Source organism: Phoca vitulina, unplaced genomic scaffold (assembly GCF_004348235.1).
Source record: "Phoca vitulina isolate PV1807 unplaced genomic scaffold, GSC_HSeal_1.0 scaffold67, whole genome shotgun sequence".
Lineage (NCBI taxonomy): Eukaryota > Metazoa > Chordata > Mammalia > Carnivora > Phocidae > Phoca > Phoca vitulina.
This window is the reverse complement of record NW_022589770.1, coordinates 14,646,878-14,674,145: the sequence shown is the minus strand read 5'-3', so window position 1 is coordinate 14,674,145 and position 27,268 is coordinate 14,646,878. Positions and strand designations below refer to the sequence as shown.

The following is a 27,268-nucleotide window of genomic DNA, read 5'->3' as shown; positions in this document are numbered from 1 at the left end:
AAAAGGAAAACAAATAAATTCCAGGTTTCTTACATGTCTTATCATCATGGACATATTTTATACATTTTAATAAATTTAGATGCTTTGAATGTTAAACTTAGGTGAAAGTAACTTATTTACACAAAACATCCTGTTACTTATATAGATTTTCTTATAACATTATATGTAAACAAAATAGCTATCCACAGCTCTATGAAGAAAAATAAAATCATATATAAATATACAAAGAATGCTTTTATAAATTGAGAGGGTTAGCACCATTACTGTGGAGATAGTAAAAACATTTTTATTAAGAACAGTACAAAAACAAGATGTATATAACAAAAGTATCAATGCCATTTTTTTATACACTTTTACTTATAAATGTTAGCTCATAGAAACTGGATCATATAACAAAATATTTTTTGTTACGGGCTTGACTCTTGTCACATAAATCTCATTGTGGAAAAGGGATTATATAACCATGTATCTCACTTTTCAAACAAAATGAAAATAACTTTGAGAAAAGCCACACAGATTGATACACAAAGATGTCTCATTTAAAATCACTAGCAGTATCTGAAGATAGTTTGTAAATAATTTAAACTCATATGTATAAAAATACAGCACAAATCAAATTAACTATAATTAAGTATATTAGTAAACCAATTATTTGACATTCTCCTTAGTCTAAATAATATTAAATGAAAAAGTAGTATTCACTTTTTTTCTTGCTTACCTAAAGAAACTATCACCATACTCATATATTCCTGCATATTCAGTTTTAGGGGTAAAACATTACATTCATTTTGTTGGTATACAGTCCCTTGAAAAAGTGCTAGTTTGACAGTATAGTGAAATGTATACATATTAACATGGGAAAAGTTAAATGTGACTTTACCAGTACCAGAGGTTCTAATATGAACTATCACATGCTAGTATTTTCTCTCATCCATTTTCACTTGAGATTAATTTAATAGAAAAGGAAAGCATCTGTACTTTAGGCATCCCACACTGAACATTTCCATTATATTTCTAAATTAGCATTTAACTAGAAAACATACAACTATATCAATTATTAGAATTTATTGCAAATTTTGATGTCATTTAGCTCTGTAGAGAGGAAAAAGTGGATGACATTATATGTTAAAAAAAAAAGAAGATAGTAGGAAGGGAAAAATGAAGGAGGGGATTCGGAGGGGGAGACGAACCATGAGAAACTATGGACTCTGAGAAACAAACTGAGGGTTCTAGAGGGGAGAGGGGTGGGGGGATGGGTTAGCCTGGTGATGGGTATTAAAGAGGGCACGTATTGAATGGAGCACTGGGTGTTATACACAAACAATGAATCATGGAACACTACATCAAAAACTAATGATGTAATGTATGGTGATTAACATAACATAAAAAAAAAGAACAATAAAAAAAAAAGTGGATGACAGATCATATTCCTAGTAAGGTAGTTACTACTACTGGGGAAGAAAATCTAATATATATATGTACTAATGGTATACAACCACTTTCATTTACAAAGAAGAAAGAATCCTGAAATGGAAATTAACCACCGGCTAAGTATTTGATTTTTTTTTAAGATTTTATTTATTTGACACAGAGAGAGAGAGAAAGCACATGCATAAGCAGGGGGAGTGGCAGGCAGAGGGAGAGGGAGAAGCAGACTCCCCACTGAGCAGGAAGCCTGATGTGGGGCTTGATCCCAGGACCCCAAGGATCATGACCTGAGCTGAAGGCAGCTGCTTAACCGACTGAGCCACCCAGGTGCCCCTGGCTAAGTATTTGAATTTGACCCTTTTCTGTAAATTGGTGGTAGCAAATAAATTGACAACATTTGATCAACTCTATACCTGATATATCAGAAAGGTGGGTTCCCAAGCAATTCACTGCACAATCTGAATCACTAAGTAATGCTATGTTTGGTATCACCGGAGCACAAAAATTCCACGTAAGTGACATGAAGATTGGGAGCAAGGACAATATCCTACTTATTTTCACTTTCTCAGGCTCTATCACAAAGCCTAGCACAGAGTGGGCCCATAGAAAGTATTCAAACTACATAAGTAAATTTCATAGTTAACTGAGGTTTTCTCCTTAGATGCAATTTTTTTTTTTAAATTGAGAGAAATATGTCTTCCAGATTTCCTGAACACATGATGAATAAAATTTAACTCTCGATGATTTGAGTCATCATTATGAACAAGTTATTGTGTTACATTTTAATACAGTGACTCTCAAGCACTGTTCAACTTTATGATCTATATTTTTCTTTTTTTTAAAAAAAGAATTTATTTATATATTTGAGAGAGAGAGAGAGAGAGAGAGAGAGCGCGCGCACAAGCGGGGGAGGGGCTGGTGGAGAGGAGCAGAGGGAGAGGGAGAAGCCGACTCCCCGCTGAGCAGGGAGCCAGAGGCAGGGCTGGCAGGGCTCAATCCCAGGAACTGGGATCATGACCTGAGCCAAAGGCAGCCGCTTAACCGACTGAGCCACCCAGGGTGACCCTCAAATAATTCTTTTTATGAAAGTTTCCCTAATGGGATTCAAACTATGCCAAATTGTAGTTAAGTAGAAACACTGAGCACTATTAACAAGGGTTAAAATCCAGTACTTAGCTGAGTAGTTATTAAATGTTAAAAAATACCCAAGGAACAAGATTTACCATAAATAAGTGTGGATAATGCACTCTTAGATAATTCAGTGATTAACTGATTGAAGCTTTGTCTTACCAGTCATATATTGCTCTGGTTCACATTTCCTGTCATCTAGCTTTTTTTTCTCACTATTATTTTGGGCATGTCAGTTACCATTTGATTCTTCATAAAATGCAATGCTACCTACCCCTCCACCCTATTCCCAAACATATGAACATGTAACTAAAGGAAGTGAGCAAGTGTCTGGAGTGTTTGTTGACTTCTGAACGCTGCTTTCATTGAAAAGAAAAGATTAAGTCTTTTATAAAAGGACAGAAGCTAGCCCAACTCACCTAGATTAAAATTAAAAATTTATCCCCAGGGTTGGGGATAAAATCTTAAGCTCTTTAGTGAATTCTTTGAGGATAAGGACTTTGTTTTAATTTCAGATCCCTACCAAGTTCTTGGTACTACACATAACACACAGAATACACTGAGGAAATACTTGCCTTATGAATAAGACTTGAAGCTGTAACTAAGATAGGTAAAGAAGCTTATTTTATCTATTGTGCAGGCCTTCCAAAAGCGTGTTTTAATTTTTTAAAAACTTTAAATATGGTGAGAGAATAGGGCCCTTAGCAAATACAGGCTTATGCTAGGGTTTTGCAATTTCCACACAACTGACATTTGAGGCTAGAGAATTTTTTGTTGCGGGGGGGGGGATCATTTGCATTATAGGATCACTGTAATGTAGGATATTTTGGCAGCATTGCTGGCCTCTATCCATTAAGTGCCAGTACCACCTCTTCAATAACCAAAAATGTCTTCAGACATTACCAAATCTCCTTGGGGGAAGGGGAGGGATCATCCCTGATTCATAACTAGTGGCTTATACAGAACTCTGTGACCAAAAAATGGGGTGTCACCATCTGATCCAAGCTTCTGATTTCTCTGTTTGGTCTTGCTAATGTACAGCCTTTGGTTAGGCAAGAGAAATATTATTATTGTATGATAAATTTAAATTATCTTAAGAACATAATAAAGATTAATTTTATTCATTACTTGAAATTCCTTTCCAATTCTTTAACAAGTCTTTTTATATATTGTAATCATTAGGCACATCTTATTTTGTGTATTTAAAAAATTTAACATTTTACAAATACTTCCATATAGTAACAATGATCTACAAATATTTTATTTTACTAGTTACATGGTATACCACTATGTTAATAATGTTTGGTTAGTAATCTCCCCACTGTTGGACATACAGGTTTTTTCCAAATTTCCACTATTAGAGGTAGTGTGCTGAACACACCACTGTGTAAATTGCTTTTTTTGGGGGGAAGGGGGCATGAAATGAGGAAAATAAAAATTAAATTCCAAACAGGATTACAAGATCAAAGAGTAAGGCAGTTTTATAACTTTTTTTACATATTGACTATGATATTTATCCTAAGTGTTGAGTTATTTAACTGCCAAAAGATATATTAGAAAAGAAAAAAAAAAAGGTCTTATATTTTAAATTTTAGTTTCTCTAGATTGATAAGACTATCATTTATCATTATATCATCTAGGCAAAGTTTCTTTTCTTATAAATAATATATTTTTTTTTTTTTGCCAAATTGTTCACACTTTTCCTTATACCCAATTTCTATATGGATCTTTCCTTATTAAAGAAAAATAGGTTAAAATCTCTTTGAAAATCTAAATTAGGACATAAAACACAAGGAAATTAGGCAGATATGAGAAAAAAAAAGGGTCACATGAAAAACTCAGAAATACAACACTTCCGTTATAAGCCTGGCAAAATTTTCCAATTTTAATTATTTAGAGAGTAATAATGTCTAATAAATTTCAAATACAATAGGATCAGGCAAATTTATCAGTATCTTAGTTCTATCTTTCTGGAAAACTAATACATTTCCTCAATTTAAAAAGATATTTTTCAAATAATTAGGCAAAATGCAAATTTTATCTCTTCACTAAAACCACAAAAATAAAAATGTTATTGTGATTTCTCCTTTAGCTTACTCAAGAATCCTATGGTCTGAATGATAATGAGAAAGACAAAATTTAAAAACTGCCAAACTATATACTTCTATTTATCTCAAGCAGATGTCTCACTTTAAACAAATCTCAGGTAGATAATTAGGTATAACACTGCAGGATCTAAAGGATGTTGAGCCTTTTTTGAATAAATCCCTACATGAAGTAATGGTACCAAGTGTGCTAAAACAAACTCAAGAAAACTAAAGCATTTTTCTCTCCTTACATTATTAACTATAAATGGAATTAGTTTCCTTGCAAGAATAAGTAAACAATCTAGATTTTAAAAGACCGTAAATCTTCTAATACAATGAGTAGCTCAATGGCAAAACCTCTAAGAGGTTAGGAAAGCTTTTAAAATGACATGTTGACATGGGGTGAAGAAGTGGGATAATTCTTCCTTGTTGCTTTGGTAGGAAAAGCTATCTAGAAAGGCCCTGCAGAGAAATCTTCTGAAGAAGTGAGGTGCTTGTACGAATTCATGTTAAATCCTCTATCACATAAATATTTCTGTCTTTAGCAATGGCATTCATGACAACCAAATGTCTATATGGAATACATCCTCTTTGTTATTGGAGCCATTATTATACATATAAAAGTTGATGACGAGCAACAGAATTGCTTTGACTCTAAATACTATTTTAGTTTTGACAGTGATAGCTTCTTCTGAAGACCAAAATTAATACTCTATTTGTCTGGCAATAGTGAAGGAAGCCCACAGGCAATGAATCAGTCAAAATGGCTATCACTATCACCAAGTTCATGCATTTAATTATTAAGAGAGTCTCTCAGGTCCTTACTGTGAGTCTAATTCTTATAAATATTGTTACTTGTTTTGTAATTCACAGTATATAAGCTAGGGCAAGTACATGGACAAACACAAAAAACAATAGGTTGACAATGAGGAGAGAGAACAAAAGCAAAGATACAAACACACACCTTCAAAATATATAGCATAAAGGTCTTTTGGTAAATGTTTAATTAGAGTTACTGATATCAATACATTTTTAGGATATTGGTATAATTATGGACGTTCATAATGATCCTTGGGTCATCAAAAAAAGGGTTAAAATTTTGTTCAATATAGTAAAAGGAGGCACAGAAGTTTGTCATTAAATGATTAAATAAGAAATTTAAAAAAAGAAAAAGAAATTTACTCTTAAAGTCAGGTTTCAGTTATCTAGAAAATTCAGTTAAGTGAAACACCTTATTCCCAAATGATTGCAGACAAATAAACTAGTATTTAATATTACTATAAACATCCAATAAAGTTAATTTCTACAACTAACATCTATCATAATCAGTATTAGCTTCTGTAGAAAAATAAGGAATGATACTAAAATGTAAACATTTACTGTCTATTGCTACCATTATGCTTGTGGCCATTATAAGCTGTTCATGAAAAAACCTTTTAGGCAGTTTAAAGGGAAATAGCTTGTATGTTAGTAATCCCATTAAGATTATCCCTACTAAGTACAGTCCCAAGAATTTCTATTTCTTGAAGAGCAGAAAGTATTTTAAAACTAATATGCGGGGCTCCTGGGTGGCTCAGTCAGCTGAGTGTCCAACTCCTGGTTTCGGCTCAGGTCATGATCTCAGCATCCTGGGATCAAACCCTGTGTTGGGCTCTACACTCGGCACAGAGTCTGCTTGTTCCTCTCCCTCTGCTTCTCCACTCACTCGAGCTCTCTCTCTCAAATAAATAAATAAAATCTTAAAAAGAAAAAACTAATATGCAAATTCTAGGAGTCATGGACAAGTTAAAAATTTATAGTCACAAAATTTAATCAATTAAACTCTGTATGTAACCGAAAATTTTCTTATAAACATGCCTTCAAAGACTACAGTGTCAAGTATTTGTAATCTATGTTTTCTTTTACCTTTCTACTCGTTTCTGTAAAGGAAGGCAATATGCATATACCTTGTATCATTAACGGAAGTGAGGTGGAAGGCTTTACAGAAAAACTCTAGGATCCTTGAAGAAGTCTTTTTCTTTTACAATGCATGCTATTGAGTACATTATGCATAAAACTATCCATTAGAAACAAATAAAACCCTAATTTATAATATGGGAACAAGTTAAGATGCATACGTTATGTTTAACTGCAGCATAAAAAACAATTAGCAAATTTACTTAACAAAATTCTATTTAGACTCATGAAGAAGAGACAACTCATTAAAAATAAACAGCTTCTGCAAAAATTATAAATAATGCCCTGATTAAAAGACTATCCTTCCTATTAAAGGACAGAATCAGTCCTTTATGAGCATATAACATCAAATATATATATATATATACTTTAAAGATTTTATTTTATTTATTTGAGAGAGAGTGAGAGAGAGAGAGAGCATGAGAGGGGGAAGGGTCAGAAGCAGGCTCCCCACCAAGCAGGGAGACCGATAACATCAAATATATTAAAAATAGCTTTGTTGAGGAGAAAATATTCTAATATAAATGTTTTTTGAGAAATACATCACAGAGGTAAATTTTAAAACAACACCTGGTGTTCCACATCAAGTAACTGCCCATATACCAAAGTGCGTATGTGTACACACACACACACAAACACAAGTGTACACATACACACACACACATATATGTACATATGAGTATATAAGAATCTAATAAGGGTCTAAACCATTTTTAATGGAAATATATCTAAAAATATACAGTTTTCTACATTCTCGGATTGTATAGTTCAATATGTTTTCTTATTAATGGTTATCACTATGAACATTATTCTATCTCTTAGATTATATCGATATTTTCAAGATATCACATGAAATTTCTGAAATGCTTAAGGTTGTTTTACGCCTATATTAAATAACCTCAGAAGGTTGTACTTTTATGGCACTTAAGTCTCTTCCCTTCAGAGTGCTACCAATATGTCTTTTCTAGACAGCATATATATAAAATGACTACTACAAATCGGCTGATATGAGGCTTGCTGTATCACTATCCTTATTTTATATGTAATTCTAGATTAATAGGTTCTGAGCAAAGACCTAAAACTGAGTGGCTTCACGGCATTCCTAAGGCATAAAACAAGGGGATTTTAAAAATAATGATTGATTTTCTTCAGTGCTTAAAGTCTTCCCCATTTATTTACTGGTGTACAATTGTGTTTTGAATCTGTAATATCACTTAATGTCAGTTAAACAAGTATTACTGATTTAATAAATAACATAACTGAGCGTTTTAATAAGTGTTGAGTGAATAAATGTAATACCTTTATTCTCTCAAGAATAAAAAATGAAGGTAGAATTGTGAATTTAGAATATATAGTGAACGTTTAAAAAAGACCTTCAGCTGATAAAGGTGTTTTAAAAAGACATACTCTTAAGCATGTATCAAAAACATCTGGGGCAGGACTAAACAATTTATATCTGTTATTTATGTCACAGTTAATTAAAATTTTTATTTTACTAAGCAATAAACTTCCATTAAAAGCATATAATTATTAATTAAGAATATCTGCAAGGTAAGCATTACCCAAAAAACTACCAGTCAGAAAACAACCAACCAGTATATTGGGAAATACCTAAAACTATACCCGATATAAACCAGGCAAACAAAATTAATTTACTTGCCTTGGTAGCATTTTTGTCTATGAAAAATGAAAACTAGACCACACAGGAGAAATAAAAGGAACAATGTTTCTATTTTTCATTGCAAATTTTTATGTATTCCAGGAGAACAAGATTTAAAAAAAAAAAAGGTTTAGAAAAAAGCAGGAATAAATTTTAATGCTGACAATAATAGATAGAACTTTTGGATCAACACCTACCGATTTTTTTCTACTGTTTTCCAGATCTTTGAGTTCATTCTCGATTTTTGTGATTAATTCCCTGAGTTCATCAAGATTAGTGCAAATAAGCTAAAATAAAACACAAAAACACAGCTTGATAACACATAATATAAAACACCCAAAATGTGGTAACAGAAGTTGTTTTAACATACACTAAATTCACAATTATTTGTATTTGTAAGAGCAAAAAGCAAAGAAAGCCCCACAAATTTATATTTTAAAAGAGACTATTTTTATAATGTATGAACTTCAGGCTTAGGATAAAAATAGCTGAAATTTCAACATTGGTGGTTTCATACCACAACTCCCTGTTCTCAGCTTGCTTTATAATCCAGGTACTTTCTTAACATTATTAACTTTCAGCCCAGAATGACAAAGATCTGGAAACTCACCCTAGATTTCACAGGTTACTAAATCACCTTTAAGAAATGCTTCATCAGGCAGTCTCCTAGTTGGTGAATAAATGCATCCCTGGAGAACTGTCATTATACCTTTGATTTGGTTTGCTAACTATATGATTAAACTAATTATATTGCTAAGAAAGAAGGATTTCCACTGTCTGTAATATAGTCAAAGAATAAATGAAATTAAGTACACATTCTTAATATGATCTTAGTAGTCTTTAATAAAACCATCTTCACAGATAGCATCTATTTCTTTTCATAATTATGCAGTTCATTTTACTTCACTTTGGTAATGTTGGCAAATGGCCAAAATAATTGGGTTTTAGTTATGAATAATCAAACTAGTTTGTCTTAACTACTAAAGCTTTAAACAGTGAAGTGTCAGCAACAACAAAAATATTAATAACTACATTTTAGTTCTTATAAAATTATAGTTTTTCCCAATATGTTGAACTTTTTTCCTAAAATAATTTAAGCTCATATTTTAAAAAATCTATAATGAAAAAGAAATAGGTTTCTAAAACAAAACTACAAGCACATAAAGAGGAAGTTTTAGATTAATGAAAGTCCTGTAATGTTTATACTGTGATAATTTTTTAAAAAAATACATTTATAAAGCTATTAATTCACCATAAGATTTTATCAACCCATGTTTGTTACACTCATTAATCTTTGTGTAAGGGTATTGTTTTCCTAAAAGGCGTATTTCATGTAAAAGAAAACAAAAACAACAAAAGAAAAGGGGGTTACAACAAGATCATTCCTAGTGACTACTGTGACAGAAATGGGAAAGTAGGACCCCTTTAAATTTCCTTTATTAAGTTATACTATATGAAATCACTGCTATGCCTTTGATCTACATAAATGGCGATATGGTTCAATCTAATAGGCTAAGAAAAAATGATCACAGATATTATAATTAGTATTAACAATTATTATTAGAAATGTCTACATAACTTCAAACTCAAAGAACTGACAATGCAGAGAAAATATGCATTTAAGTAACCCAAATTAAATAATTCCAGAGTAGAAAATAGTACATAATGATGTAGTAGGACAGTGCTGCTGATATTTATTATAAACTACACATTCCCATTTGCCAAATCTAGAGTTATGGAAGAAATGCTGATAGGCAGTGGACTGGACAACTATGTGAGTGCCTCTAGAACTTGGTAATCTCTTCAACTTCTATCTTACTGGCCCCATATCAGATTTTTAGTAAGTACTCAGTGGGAACTAAACTTCCATTGTATAATCTGCTATTTTGACCACTGTGTCAAATTTGCCCCAGAACTTGCAGATGTTTACATGCCTTTTCACTGAACTTGGTGCACTAAATATCACAGCATAGATTTCTCATTTGCACATATGGCAAAGCTCAGAGGAATTTTCACTTGCATCTTAGATGTCTCATTATACAAGGAATAAGGGTACATTTTGCATATATAGTTTGTAGAAACTTACAGTAACAATGAAAACATACTGCAACTAGCTAGACACACTCTAAGACACTTAAAATCTTTCAATTCATGGGATCAATAAATATTTATATTCTATTTAAAGGAAGAGGTAACACAGTTCTGAAGTCAAACTCAATTATTTCCACAACTTAAGAGCTATATAAAACAGTACTTTGATGTGGCTTACCTAGCTAGTAAGTAAATCAGTGCTTCTCAAACTTTAATGTGCATAAGAATCACCTGGGAATCTTGTTAAAATGGAGTTTTTGATTTAGTAGGTCTGAGGTGGGACCTGAGATTCTGTATTTCTAACAAGTTCCCAGGTATGGGCTGCAGATCATACTTTTAAACAGTAAGGTACTAAATGATTATGAATTCCAAATCTACATGGCTCCGAAACATTCTGGTACTATGTAGCTAAGGAAGATGAAGATTCAAAAAGACTAATTTCCAAATAGGGGATAAAATGCTGAATTAAATGCACAATGATAAGTATTCCTTAAATGACATGACTCTTAGACGTAAATTTTGTTGAATTTGAGGGTGAGATATTTTTAGCAATATTTACTTTGAATTTCTCTTAAAATGAATAGCTACATAACAATTTACAATCTCTTTCTATACTCTCTACAAATAGATATACCTAATACAGATAATCAAAATATAGAGCCAAGTTAAGCTCTGAGAAAATTCTTGTATAAGAACATAATTCTAATTGTGTTACTAATATTGAAAGAGAAAACAATCTGATTCATGCCAATATACCCTCTATTCCTTCTCTTTTACATAGTAAGGCATATGTGTGGCCTTTAAACTCGACTCAACTTCAAATCCTTTAAAAACAGAATCAATCCTATAATAAAGTTCATCTACATAAGGAGAACAGAAGCATTTTTTTTAACAAAGCAAAACAACTTATTAAAACCTCCTTCTCATTAGCTTGAATTTGAAAAACATATCTGAGGCTCAGGGCCTACAGGGGTGAAAAAGGAAAGCTACACAGCAGGTCGGATTACAGTTAGATCACACTGCTAACACTCATGAGAGGTTTTCAGTCATATTGCAGAAATTACAAAGAGTTTTATCCCCCAGGAAAACCTCTTGAAGGCTTCACTCTCTCCCTCAAGTTAACATTTCACTTGAGGCAACCCATGACAGCGCCACAAAATCATAAATCTTAAAGCCGAGAAGTACTAAAAATATGTAATTTTTGGACTAAAAAGGTATCTCTCCAATTCATATACAAACTAATTAAAACTAACAGAGGTAAAGTAACCTAAGATGACACACTGGTAGAGGAGACCAGAGAACATAGGACTCATCCACCTCCTGATATATCATATTCTTTAAGGGGTCTTTCTAAACAAAACAAAAAATCTAATAACAATAGAACATGTATTATAGTTTTAGGATTTATTTTATACCTAAACTTTCATTTCTATTCAATGGTAAATATTAAAAGGCCCTCTCTTCAACTCATGAAGCAGGAATGTGTATATATAGAGGGAGAGGGAAGGTCGTGTTGAGATCAAAAGAATTCCATGACCACATCTCAGAAAAACTGCAAAATGAATCATTCCTTACTTTATCATTACTTCACACTACAAATTGTGCCCTTTGGGTTTATACTCAATAGATTTGAGAAACAATTACTTTATTTGTTCCAAAAAGGACATAAGGTAGCATACAAAACTAAAGCAATATAGTAAATTACATTAAAAAGCAAAGGGAAAACAATGCAGAAGTTAAAATGAATCGCTCCAAACAAACTGGATCTCTCATTCATCACCATGCTAATACAACAAACCTATACTTTATTATAAAAATTGTAAGCAGAATATTAAATTCATGGCATAAATTCAAATTTCATATTGCATTTAAACTAAAATTATATTAACATCTTAAAACTATGAGGACAGGAAATTCCTTCTCATTTCTTATAATCACCATACCAAGGACAATGACTGCTTCAAAACCTGCAAATAGGGTATCATTGTGTGATGTGAAAAATAAGTCTGATTAACAAGATATATATATTTATTAACGAGATATGTTTCTCTCAATGCACAACATTTAAAAATTGAAAGAATTTTAAGAGGGAAGTAAAACCCATACTGTTAGAAATGAAAAAGCTGAAGCTGAAAATATTTACATTAAGAGGTAGCAATTCAAAATAATATAATCAAAAGGTCCTTAACACAGTGAAGCAGTTGAACTCCAACTTTAATTTTGGACTCAATTTGTTACACTGAGGGTCTCAATTTGTTACTTTATTTCATATTCTTTAGTTTCTCCACTGGTTAAATGGAGAAATACAGTTTTTTCAGAGGTATGTTAAGGATCTGTGAGTTTATGCTTATGTTTGAAAACAATACTACTATGTAAGTCTTAGCAGCTGGATTCTGGATTTCCTCTGCAAAGCAGCCTTTAGAATAAGTCACAGGTATGCAACAGTAGCAAGAATGCATTACATTCAAAGATCTTGGTTACCAATGAAAAGCAAAGTCATGGTAACTAAGGCTCTTACATTATTTTATTTTATTTTTTAAAAATATTTTATTTATTTATTTGACAGAGAGAGACACAGCAAGAGAGGGAACACAAGCAGGGGGAGTGGGAGAGGGAGAAGCAGGGTTCCGGCTGAGCAGGGAGCCTGATGCGGGGCTCGATCCCAGGACCCTGGGACCATGACCCAAGCTGAAGGCAGCCGCTTAACTGACTGAGCCACCCAGGCGCCCCAAGGCTCTTACATTATTTTAAAAACTGATCTTACTGAGACTTTACTTACTGAAACACACTAAGTTTTAAAAATACTTTCTAAGACTTTGTTACAATTGTGTACAAAATGACAATTCACAAAATACTAGATTTCTCTTTCAAATATTAAATTTTAAAAAAAGGTGTTCTGGCAAAAATTAAGTTTATTAAGAAAAATGATATTTATTTTTCAATCTAACAGTCTTTCTTATATTACAAAACTGGTAAAAAATAATGTCAATTTAACAAAGTCGTAAGTAATTGTTAAATATGATATACAAGCTTAAATCACCAACATGCTAAATACTAAAAATAAAAATATTTCCTAATTTTTTGCACCTATTGCTAAATAAAAAAAATCTAAGTTCCCCTATATGCCAACTATATAACCATCATAACACTACACTAGGGCTAAGCATAAGTTTTCCCTCTGATTAATATAATGATGCAAATATTACTTGGTTTTTCACTTTTCAAATTATTGTAGGCTTAATCATGACATTTCATGATTTATGAAATATGACCAAATCCAAGATTATTTCAAGGTCTTAAGTAGCTGAAAAAAGTGGTTAAGGTCAATAATAGATGCTTTTAAGCCAGTTCTTAATTGATTTTCCTACTCATAACACTACTTATGTCTGAAGCATCTGGCCTGCTTATTTGAAAAAAATAAATAAGAATAAATAAAATAGTAAGCTCTATCATTTAATCCTTACAACACCCTATGAAGTAGGTACTATTATTACCCGACTATACAGAGGAGGAACTGGAGGCACAAAGGGCTTTAGTGGTAAAGCTGGCACTAGAACCAATGTAGGTTGGTCCCAGAATCCATATGCTTAACCACTATGCACATTACTGGTACCCACCTAGACCCACTGAATCAAGGATGAAATCTTGGAAAATAAAACCCAGGAATTTTCATTTTTAATAAAGGCATCACATTATTTTTATACTACCTAAAGTTTGAGAACCACTGACATAACTCTTGCAACAAGTGGCACAGATATGGTTATTCCCTTTACAATACACATACAAAAATAAATCCAATCCACCATTTGAATATCTATAGTGTATACCTTAAATAAAGGTGGGATAATTATTTTCTAAACTGAGGTATAGATATTAGGTGTACATGTAAGTAAACACGGATTCCTCCTGAAGCCAATAGGCAGACAAGGTTAATTTCTAGCTTTAAAAAAAAGTCGGGGGTGCCTGGGTGGCTCAGTCATTAAGCGTCTGCCTTCGGCTCAGGTCATGATCCCAGGGTCCTGAGATGAAGGCCCGCATTGCGCTCCTTGCTTGCCAGGAAGCCTGCTTCTCCCTCTCCCACTCCCCCTGCTTGTGTTCCTGCTCTTGCTGTCTCTCTCTCTCTGTCAAATAAATAAAATCTTTAAAAAAATTTAAAAAGAAAAAAGCCAACAAAAACATTGCCACATTAAAAAGTAGTCGAGGTCAAAACAGGATTCCCTTTTTTTATTCATTGGGACTTAACAAAAAATAAACTTCACAATTTAATCCTTCAACACATTTCCCTCTTCACATGTTTAAGTCAATTTAAAGATGGACTAGTCCTTTGGCAAATAAGTCAGGTTTTGCAAAAGGGATCTAATATCTATCCACCAACAGCTTCATTATTTTCAGCAATAAGATATTTTAGAATAAATACTATGAAGAAAATCTTCCAGCTAAACTTTTCTATAAAGTATTTTTATTTCTAATACTAGAAATGTGATATTTAAAGAACTTGGATAAAATGAATAATTTGCAGGGGTGCTTGGGTGGCTCAGTCGGTTAAGTGTCCGACTCTTGGTTTCAGCTCAGGTCATGATCTCAGGGTTGTGAGATCGAGCCCCACATCAGGTTCCAAGCTGGGCATGGAGACTCTCTCTCCCTCTCCCTCTGCTCCTCCCCCGCCTCTCTCTCTCCCTCTCTTAAAAAAAAAAAAAAAAAAGGAATAATTTGCAGAATCTGAGGTGCTAAATGACATATTGCTAGAGCTTTTGGGAAGGAAATAAACCTTGCTTCTTTATTATATAATAGTCAGTTTCTTACATGTGGGGAACTTCCAAATAATGAAAGAAACAAACTATATATAAAGTTATTTTGAAAGGTGAAACTATAGGTTTTGTCTGTAACAACAAAGTTTACTAGTGACTAATACTGTCTTATCTGCTGTTCTTTGTTTATTTGAAGCAAATGACCTATTTCCTGGGAGACAGCTGTCAATTTTCTTTATGAGTAATATCATGTTATTCATGTTATAAACTAGGCATAAGAATCACAGTTCTCATAAGCCTATTCCCCATCCTAGCCACACACACACACACACATTCTAGGACACCTTAAGAACTAGGAAGGGGATTTTATTTATTTTAAACAGTTCAATTTGGCTAAATTCATACTTTCACCTTAAGTTTCTGAGAGTGGTAAGCAAATGGTCTGTAACTGATAAAGCATCACTTAGTACTGTGCCTTTCTAACTTTTTTGCTCATGACCCATGTCAAAAATGTATTTACACTGCATGCCAGTACAATAAACAAAAGATCAAAACCTGTTTCATGAGACGATATTATCCTTACTATATCTGACACACTCATAATTTCTTTTCTATTTTAACTGTTAGCTTAAAAAAGGAATGCTGGTCATGTAATCCACTAGATTAATTTCATGCCTCACTAACGAATACCATTTGCCATTTTAAAAACACTGTCTATGCTGTCTATGCCACTTATTACATATGAAAGTTCATCTACTAAAATAGGAATGGAGACAAATATCAACAGCCGGCCAGATCTGTTCTGAGATTTACATTCCCGGGAATTTTAAGGGATTTGACGGGGAAAGTGAATGGGAAAAATAGCAAAGGCTTTGATATCAGTGACAGAATGACAATATACTACTAAAGTACCGAATAAGAGGTATAAGCAATGATTAGAAAGTCCTCCAAGTAAAACAGTAAACACACATTTTCCACTAAATATCCTGTAACCAAGGTTATATTATATAAAATGATTTTGTAAAAGTGTTTGTAATTCATTCTAAGAATGTCATTAAAAATATTCTATCCTAAAATACTAAAAGAAAATATGTCTATTTTCTTTCATGGCTCATTTAAAAATATTAAATTTACCAATTAGTAACTTCGATAAAAACACTTCCAAAAATAAGATTTTTACTGAAAAATAGATGTGTCTACATTTTTGAATATATATATTAAACTCACATTATACATTATCAATATTTTCATAGTTATTACTCTTTTTATTTTCTTGACTTGAGACTGACAAAAATTCATTTTAACATCACTTGTTTTTTGGAAATTAAGTATTAGATTATAAAACTTTTGAAACTGGATTGGACACAGTAATACAAAGAAATTTTTATAAAAGGGTCATTTGAAGAAAACATATGTTTTATAAAATAGAAAATAAAAGTATTATTTAAAGTGAGATTCTCTGCTTATTCTAGTACCAGCTACAAATGAAACGCTCTTCACATAATATGGCAGTAAGTATACTTTTTTCTTTTTGCAGAAATGTTTAAAGACCATTCAATTAAATGTTACTTAATACTCTCTCTGAAGTTCATATATGGCTAAGAGTTAAAAGATTTGTGTTTTAAGTTAAGTCTACCATTTCTACAGTGCCCAAATAAATGAAAATAAATTGCTTATTTACAAATTATTTACAAATTATGATTTGTTCTTGGAAGACTTTCATGTACACATTTACTTTCATATGTTATATAAATGTATTATATTTACTAATATATAATATATATTCTATTAAACTACTTCTACAAAGCAGTATAGCATATAAAAAAACAGATTTTTGGCTATCAAAAGACAAAAACAAAGGTAAAAAATTTTGAAACATTAGATTCAATCTTAGCTATGCCTTGCACTTGAAGGGAAAAAAGTCACAGATGGAAACATTTCATTGAAAGTATGTGTGTTACAGTGGAATTTAGCCAATCTCTTTAGGAACAATATAAACACTAAAATAAACTAAAAAATGTTGAGACAAAATTGAAACATTTACCTGGAATTCTGGTACAGTAGGTGACTTTGTGACAGTTTTCCTCTTCTTTGTGATTGCTTTTTTAGATATGGATTTTTTTCCTTTCAAGATTAAAAGAGAAAAACTTCATAATACTGTTTATAGCACTTCATTAACAAAAACCAAATTACATAGAACCTTGAAAGTTAAAATATAACTAACAGATGGCTGCTAGTGAGTCAAATAAAAATGATGAATCAAAACAAACCCCAGTAAAAGCAAACATTAAACTATAACTACCTGTAACAGACATTATTAACAAACGCGGGTTTCTTTACATATGAACCAAACTATCAAAATCTGCGATGAGTTGCATGGAATCAGAATTTATTATAATAAGATTTGGCAAAAAAAAAAAAAAAAAAAGTTACATTACTACTGCTCAGTTAAAATCTAATTCACAACTTAAAATGAGATTACATAAGAAAAAAAAAATCTTACCTTTTAACAATGACTTCCATAGTCAGGAACTTGCATAAAACTATACTCTGAAGACTATGGTCTAAAGCCAACCTAATGTAAAAATCCTCTCAGCAGCTTAGGAAATAAGGTTTTTCTATCCCTTTAGCTCTGCACTCACTTAATGGCCTGCCTCTGAAGTATTCAATAACCAGTTTTAAAACAAAGTAAAAATCTCCCTTTAAAAAGTGCATCTAGTCATTTGTACAATCAGAAAACACTGAGGAAAATCCACATTCTTAAAGAAATCCAATTCATATCACATATTGAAGTATATCTATTCTGTGTATTTAACATGACAAAAGAGATACACACATGCACACAATCTCTATTTTTAGAAAGGAACATCTTAAAGTATGTTTTGTTTCCACTTGCACTTAGCAAAATCAATTAATAAACTGGTTGTTAATTATTCAACAAACATGAGATACAGGGCACTGTACAATTTATGGGGACAACAAAAAATTATAAAATGGAAATCCTGTCCTCCTGGAGCTGCAAAATCTATGTAAGGGAATAAAAAATTAATCAGAAACACTTAAAAGTTAATTTTAGTTCACAATCATTACTAAGCTAAAATCAGCTTAAAAGTTACTATTTTTTCAGAAGGGAAAATGAGTACACAATGTAACTGCTCAACATAATCCCTATTGCTCCTTTCTAAATATTTTCCTATACAGATATGATCTTCCATGCAAACAGTCATTTGATTGCAACATTAGGCACAATTCCAATTAATTGTATTTTCTCCTGTATTCTTTTTTAACCATATCACAGAACTGTAATTTGATTATTTCTAACTTTTGACTCAATAAAAATGCATGTATACTATGCTTGAACTACTGCAAATTTTGCGTTGCTGAGGTTCACATGGATTTTACTGTCTTGTTCTAATAAGTATCAACCTGTTGTCATCTGACATTTACTTTTAATTAAAATAACCTAACATATCCATATTCCTCATCACTGTTATTTGTTTCTGTGCTTACACAGAATCTATATGACAACTAAACTTCTACAAAAATAGGTAAGTGGGTGGTCTACTTAACCAATTTTCAGGGAGAAATGATTAAATTCTTGGTATACCTATAATATAGCTAGAGTAATTGATTTCTAAACTGAGTACAATAGGTACCTCTCAAGTGGTCTCATGAATTTGGACAGAAGAATGCCTTTCCTCTGTAAACTATCTTTACCATTTTTTAAAGTTCATAGGAAAAGATTTAATGGCCCTAAGTCTGGGAAAGCTATCAAAACAATTTGAAGATTTGAAATCCTTCCTTATCCCCCTACCCACAGCACTGCTCTAATTAGCTTTTTAAAAATCACTTAATTTGGTATTCATAAGCACAACAGAGGTCACCCTTGATATTCCCAGTAAATTTCACACTGTTGCCACATAGGCACTAAACTCAGGTACTAAATTTTCAGTTAAGTCACTCTTATTTTAATGGATTAAGCAGCTGAACTGGTTACTGAGTATTTCCTTTCACCATGTCATTAGGATACTTAAATGTGATTAAGTAAATGGAAGTAGTATTCTGCAGTGGTTTTAAGCTTGAGTTTTGGAACTAAACTACCTAGGTTTGAATACCAGTTTTAATCACCTACTAACTGCAAATTGCTTTATCTCCTTGTGCAGTTTCTTTATCTATAAAACAGGGATAATGATATTACCTAATTTCTTTGTGAAAATTAAAGAAATGAAAACATGTAAAGAGCTTAGACCACTGTTAGGCACATGGTTAAGTGATAAATGTTAACTGTTATTATTTCCCTTAGCTAAGCCATGATGATAAGGGTCTAAAATAAGTATTACCTTTAACCTTCTTCAAATTCTTTTATTAACTTACTCCTTTTCTTAGTTCTTGCCCATATGTCCTCTGTGCGACCACTCTACTTTGTATGTATATTAGTATAAGCACTTATCATACAGTATTATAATGATCTGTTTATGTTTCTCATTCTTACTAGGTTGAATTGTTGACAACAGAAATCACATTATTCATTTTGTATTTACAGCATTTTTCATACAAAAGTTATGAGAAATGATCCTTAAAGAGAAGAATCTTACTTTTCAAAGAAATTTCACCAGTCTGGAAATAGGAAAAGGAAAGCAGGTAATTGCTTATAATTCTTAGGGTCCATCTGAGTCCTTTTTTTTTTTTAAATAAAGAAAACACTGACAACAACTTTAAATAATTTACACATTTTACCAAAGAGTTTCACATGACCTAGGAGTGGTAGTAAGACCACTAACATTTATTGAGACTCTACTATATATCAGACAGTTAGCAAGATAATTTATACAAATTACCTCAGTTAATCTCAAAACAACCCTCCAAGGTAGGCAATACCTCATTTTAATGTGGAATAACTGAAGATCAAAAAGATTACTTAACTTACTCAAGTGTTACACTGTAAGTAAGCACCATAACCAGGGATTCTAACTCCAAAGTCCAAGTTCTTTCCATTATGTAATTCTACCTCTCGAAAATCATGGTTACATTTATTGACTCCTACCACATGCCAGTCACCATGTTAAGTACTATGCATTTGGTATTCCAATTAATCTGTTAAAGACAGATGAGTCTTTATGTTTACATAACAGATTAATCTTAACAGATTAATGCTGTTAAAGACAGCAAGGTAGGTATTACCTCATTTTTCACAGATAAACAGGATAGCAATACATAAATAAATTGATGGAGGACTTGTAGCTAATATGCACTGAAACAGTTATTTGCACTAGATCTGTCACACTTCAAACCTGTGCTCTTTTTTATGATAAAATATTGTATTCTTTCAAACCTTCTGCAGGAATGTAATCTGATTCTGATTGATTTCAGAGCATCCCTTTTGATTAGGATTAGAAGATTTGCATGTACTATTAATATCTAATCTGATTCTGATTGATTTCAGAGCATCCCTTTTGATTAGGATTAGAAGATTTGCATGTACTATTAATATCTTCAGTCTATACCCTCATAACAATTTGAACACAAATTTTCCTGTATTCTTCAGTAAAAATTGGCTCTTCCTTTTTATGATACTACTTTTAAAATGGAGCATGGGATACTACAAAACCACAGTCTTTATTTGGTAATTTGTTTTTGTTCCAGGGCAAGATATATACAAGGCAAGTTACATACTGCCCCCCAGTGGGCTTCTGTTCCTCTAACACATGCTTGATCATATTCCAGGTCTTTACCCCCACTGCCCTAAGTTACCTGGTCCCATAAAACATAATACAATTCTCAGATCTAGGAGTGTACTAAAGTCAGAAGTCACTTAAAGCATATGAAGAATTTCAACATAATTCCTGGGCCTAAAACATAGACATGGGCAAAAAGTGAGTGTCAATTTGTACCTGGAAAATAGATAAGGAAAACTTAACTACTAAAACTTAGTAATTAGTGCAGCCTAAGGAAGCTTTTTTAAAACTATGTTGAGAATAGCTGTAGTAAAGGAAGCCCAACTTGAGAGAAAAACAATGTAACTAAAAATATATTTTACATTATAACTTAGGCACAGAACTCTATAGTCTTCCAGAATGTGGAGATAAACCTCTTAACTAGAAAAATAATGATTATCATCCCCAAACCAACTCCTCTTTCCTCAGTTTCTTATTCCTCATCTTTACCCTTCTCCTTCACCTGCTTTCCTTGCCTATCTTCACTTTTGGCCCCTTGAACTAATCAGAGACTTCCATTTCAAAGCCCTCCTAGATTTGGCCTTCCCACGTTCAAAAATTATCCTAAGGGGCGCCTGTGTCGCTCAGTCAGTTAAACAACTAACTCTTGATTTCAGCTCAGGTCATGGTTTTGGGGTCATGAGATCGAACCCCGAGTTGGGCTCCGCGCTAAGTGCCGAGTCTGCTGGAGATTCCCCCCACCTAAAGTAAATAAATAAATCTTAAAAAAAAATTATCCTAACACATTCACTATTTTCTCGGTGCTTTCATTTTAGGAATCATAGTAAGTGAATGGATACTAAGACATTAATCACTGTTAAAAATAAAATGCCAAGGGCATTTGTATTATTAAATAGTGAATCTGGGAAGTATCTGGAATGTGAAGTCACAGAAATGGAGTCTCAATTTGACTTTTTATTTACTTAGTGTGCATGTCTTGAGCAAATATTTATATTCTATACAAGTTTCTGGAGTGTTGTATCTCTAAGTAACCAATTTGACCTTAACAAACAACTGATTTTCCTTCTATTCTTCTTGCCTATAAGCAAATTTCTCATCATACTAGTAATTTTTTTAACACTGTCATATAATTCAATAATGACTATTTTTTCCTTTAGCTTAAATACTAAATCAGTTGTCAAAATTTACTAGTTATTGCAACAACTCTCTCGAAACATTATTTTCTTCTGTCAATGTGCTAGAAAAGTCATATAAGCATTCCTTATCTGGATTTAGAAATTTCCTCTTCCTAAACTTACCTTCAAACCCTTCATCTAAACCCTGCCAGTTTCTTTTTATAGCTCTTTAATGGTGGCGTAACTACCCTGTAAGATCCTTTCTCCTAATCCTGCCACTTATTAGCTGTGTGACCTTGGATGAGTTAATAAACCTCTCTGTGCCTCAGTTTTTTAAATCTATAAAATCCATATATTGGGGAACAATATCATTTACTGAAGTTTTTATGGAAATTAAATGAGAAAATATGTATGAAGGCTTAGAATAGTGCCTGGCATACAGTTAGCATTATGAGTATCAGCTTCTGGAGGGGAAAGAGTACAAAGCATTAAAATTAAAGGACAAGGTGTTCTATCAATCCTTTTACTCTCTTGTATCTTGGCATCTTGAGTTGGTCCTCTAAAAATTTTCCCCATAAAGATACCCATGGTTAGGTTCTATAATCTTATCAACAAAAAACTGTAAATTCTTTTACAGTAATGGGCCAGAATGTGATCAAATATTGTAGATTACACTGCTGTCTTAGTTATTCCCTATAAAGGAGTTTATTGCTTTTTATACATTATGTCTTACTTTAAGCTGATTTCCTTGCACTGGGTGCCTGGTTCAATTATTTAAAATAGCACCACCTGCCCAGAAAGAGCTCACCCAAAACTGGCATATTCTCATCATTCAAACACTTCTAAAACCTCAACTTCGCAACTTTTTCCTTAAGTTTTTCTCTGTGTTTTTTCCAGTGACACCAGCTTAATTATACCCCCATGCTTTTGCTCACATTAGTAACCATTTTTCATCTATTCAATCCCCATTATTCTTCGAAGTCCTTTATCCTCTGTGAAACCTTCTGAGACTACTATTAGCACACACTGATTCACCCTCCATTTGACCTTTTATTCTGTTTTAATTATATACTTAACAATTATTAAAACAAATTATTTACCACTTTTGAGCCTTAGTTTATTCACTTATGAAAGAATGACACCACTTGCCTTATTTATTTTAATCAGTCTAGAGGAGCTACCACAAAATGATTTCATTAAAAATAATGACCATGTGAGGATGGGGAAAAACCCTCCAAACCAAATTGGTTGAAATGAATAACTTAAAACACCATAAGCTTTTTCTAACAATTAATGTATCTTTAATCATTTTTGCCTATTTTTTCAGGTTTTATAAAAAGTCCTCTACCTTTTAAAATCTACTTTATTTCAGCCAACTCTACCTCCTCCACACAATCTGTAACAGAATATTATTGAAAACAACCAAAATGACCAATAGTTGGTTAAATAACTACAAAATACACGTAACAGAATCCCATGCAGTCATTTAAAATGATACTGCAGAAATCTATCACGCAAAGATGTTCATGGCATATTGTTATGTGGAAATAAACAGATTGTAAAATGGTATTAGTCCAACCCTATTCAAAAATATAAATGTTTTAGAGGGACATAAAAGACACATATTAAGGGGTTAATCTTAGTTATATCTGAGTAACCATATTATGTGTTCATTTACTTATTCAATAGATTCCTAAACAATGTGTTGGCCACTATGCTAACTTCTGTCCTCAACAATGTTATTAAATAGGGGTGTCTGGGTGCAGTCATTAAGCGTCTGCCTTTGGCTCAGGACATGATCCCAAGGTCCTCGGATAGAGCCCCACATCGGGCTCTCTGCTCAGCAGGAAGCCTGCTTCTCCCTCTCTCACTCCCCCTGCTTGTGTTCCCTCTCTCTCTGTCTCTCTGTCAAATAAATAAATAAATAATCTTAAAAAAAAAAAAAAAAAGAATGTTATTAGAGGAGAGACAATCATCCAAATAATCTAGAAATAAATGCAACCATTATAAATAAATTATTTTATTAAAAAGAAGTATCTGCTTAATAAGCAGGCACAACAGGGAATATTCCAATGTTTTCCTATTCTATAATGTTTCTAAGAGTAAGAAACAGGCTTAAATAATTCTGGAAAACAGTATGGAGGTTCCTCAAAAAGTTGAAAAGAGAGTTACCATATGACCCAGCAATTGCACTACTGGGTATTTACTCCAAAGATACAAATGAAGGGATCCCAAGGGGTACGTGCACCCCGATGTTTCTAGCAGCAATGTCCATAGTAGCCAAACTATGGAAAGAGCCAAGATGTCCACTGACAGATGAATGGATAAAGAAGATGTGGTATATATATATACAATGGAATATTATGCAGCCATCAAAAGGAATGAAATCTTGCCATTTACAATGATGTGGATGGAACTGGAGGATATCATGCTGAGCAAAATAAGTCAATCAGAGAAAGACATGTATCATATGACGACCTCACTGATATGAGGAATTCTTAATCTCAGGAAACAAACTGAGAGTTGCTGGAGTGGGGGGTGGGGTGGGAGGGATGGGGTGGCTGGGTGATAGACATTGGGGAGGGTATATGCTATGGTGAGCGCTGTGAATTGTGTAAGACTGTTGAACCACAGACCTGTACCTCTGAAATAAATAATACATTATATGTTAAAAAAAAAGAAAAAGATAGTAGGAAGGGAAAAATGAAGGGGGGCAAATTGGAGGGGGAGACAAACCATGAGAGACTATGGACTCTGAGAAACAAACTGAGGGTTCTAGAGGGGAGGGGGGTGGAGGGATGGGTTAGCCTGGTGATGGGTATTAAAGAGTGCACGTATTGAATGGAGCACTGGGTGTTATATGCAAACAATGAATCATGGAACACTACATCAAAAACTAATAATGTAATGTATGGTGATTAACATGCCATAATAAAAAAGATTAAAAAATAAATAAAATCTTTTAAAAATGTAAATTTAAAAAACACAGGCTTAAACAACTGAATAAAAATGAATTAAAAAATTAAGAACCAGAAAGAAAACTCTGAAAAAAGGTAAAAATGCTTTAAAGTTGCAAAACTGCCTCATAGTGCTCTAAAATTATCAAATCATTCTCAATTTGTCTTTGTACCTTCTACTAAAAATTATCTCCCAGCTACTAAATTTAGAGATTCCACCAAAAATTAAAGCCTGTAGTAATCAATATAAGATGGATATTAACCACAGGTAGAATTTAGTTCATTCTAAATGAAGGTTTGTGGATGGCATACCTTATCCCAAAGCATATTCTACAAGAATGTTATTACTTGAAGAAAAGCTGTGTGTTCAAATAAACTTGAAAAATACTAGGTTAAACAGAACTAAACAGTTCCTTTTCCCAGAGTCCTTAAAACACAGGTCCAGAATAACCTATCCACGATTCTGAAGTCTAAAAGGTTCTCAAAACTAAAGTTTTAAAAATAATTTATATGGTAGCAAAACCTGACATGAACTGTTCTGAGGTTCTTTATAGTCTTCATCTCATTTAATTTGACCATTCACACATTTTTCTGTAGAAATTATGTGTTTACTTAGGGGCTACCCCAACTCAACAGGGGATGTTACTTTCTAAACATATACATCATAATATCCCTCTATAATCTGATAATTTCTGAATTCCAAAACATATCTGATACAAGAGTGTTTTAAAATGCATTGTGGACTTGTACTAATGCACAATGTGAATCTATCAGAGGAGCATTTCCACATTTTCCAAAGTTGTCACCATGGAGCTCACTTTTAAAAAGAGTAGAAAGAGGAAATTGGATTAGGGTATGCCCAAAACTGACTGTATAAAGCCACAATGTCTTATAACTAATAACGGAGCCCAGGGCAAAGCCTCAGAAAGACAAGTGTACTGAAAATGATGTAAAACAAATTGTTTTTTGTTGTTATAACATTTTATGTAACACTGTTATAACAGAAAGGAGTTTAGTATCTGATAAAGAAAGAGAATGGGCTTACCCAGTACTAATAAGAGAGAAAGAAACTGTGTTTGCCAGATTCAAGAATTTTTGTTACTAAAGACTAACTTTCTAAAATCTGCTCTGAAGATAAAATTAGAAAGTATATAGGCAAGTGCATTATTTTCTTTTATTTCATGCCTGTAAGCTTTCTGTACCCACCTAAATACAGGGTACACAGGTACCTGCTGAATTTGCTTCTGAGTTTTTTTCATTCACTCATCTAAAACTGGACATGAAACTCCCACAGATTTTCTCTCTGATCTACAAATACTCTGATCTTCCATTTAAAAAAATGTAGCAACACTTTAATTGCTTACAATAGAAATTCCTTTTAATCCAATGCTTAGCAGTTAATATTTTTACTCTGCTATTGGTATAGTCTGTATAGGAGCCATCAGTATCTACCCCCGTTAAGTCATAATTACCTTTGAACACATGAATAGTAGGTCATGAATAAACACTTAATAAAAGGTTTCAGGTGATACTAATAGAACAGTACTGCACACTTTAGAACTGGAAAAATAATTCCAATTTAAAACTATTATTTAATATTTTAGAGGCTAACAATTCAAAGAGAACTTGCCAAATCAATCAAACTAAATTTATAGCCTAATGGGTTATTATAAAAGTTAAAAGGCTTATTTCTGAAACTTACTTTAAAAAACTGTAGTTTTTCATCACCTGGGTCAATGTAGACCACTTTGTAATTCTCAGTTTAACAAATTATGCCTGTTCTTAACAGTAAATTCTATGCCTCCTTATCAACGATACATTATATACATTTTAAAATATATTTAATTGTATTTATTTAACTATGGTATAACAGTGACTATATCAGCTAAACAAAATTCACTCCCTCATTTGCCAACTCATTATCAAATTATTGTCAAATTTTAACTATCTTTTTTACTGAGGAAAGACATAAAAAACTGAAATCCACAAATAATCACAATAAACCACAACTCATTTTAGTAAACAATTCAAGTTTTTCCCAACCAGGCAACTTTTATAACTTTTTAATAAATGGAGTTCATCATCTGCTTTTATCTCACCTATCTTCTTGACAAACAAGACATAAACTGATTAAAAGGCAAATAGGAAAAGCAAAAACACCTGAATAATGAAAGAACAACCAACCATTGAAGACTTTATTTATAGGATTTTTGTTATTGTTTAATTAAAGACTTGTAACAAAACACGGAGTATTTAAATTCGATGTAAGACAAATGTACAAATCCTCTTACAAAAATATGCTTAATGTCCTATTGGTTGATGTAATTTTTTTCCTTGTAATTCACAACATTTTTACTGGATATGAAAATATATACTGAAAACACAGTGCTAAAAAATATATGATGTGGGAAAAAACTGAAACC

At 32.5% G+C, this 27,268-nt stretch overlaps 1 protein-coding gene across 1 annotated transcript in view; it reads right to left on the bottom strand.

The window, feature by feature from the left end:
- The window catches only part of KIAA2026 (KIAA2026 ortholog), a 164,556-nt gene that overhangs the window by 29,727 nt on the left and 107,561 nt on the right, over positions 1-27,268 (bottom strand). Inside the window, exons 4-5 of the mRNA XM_032392467.1 lie at positions 17,143-17,222; positions 8,457-8,546 (exon numbers count right to left, since the gene is read on the bottom strand). Coding sequence (XP_032248358.1) covers positions 8,457-8,546; positions 17,143-17,222 — 170 coding nt within the window. The remainder of the gene's footprint in view (positions 1-8,456; positions 8,547-17,142; positions 17,223-27,268) is intronic.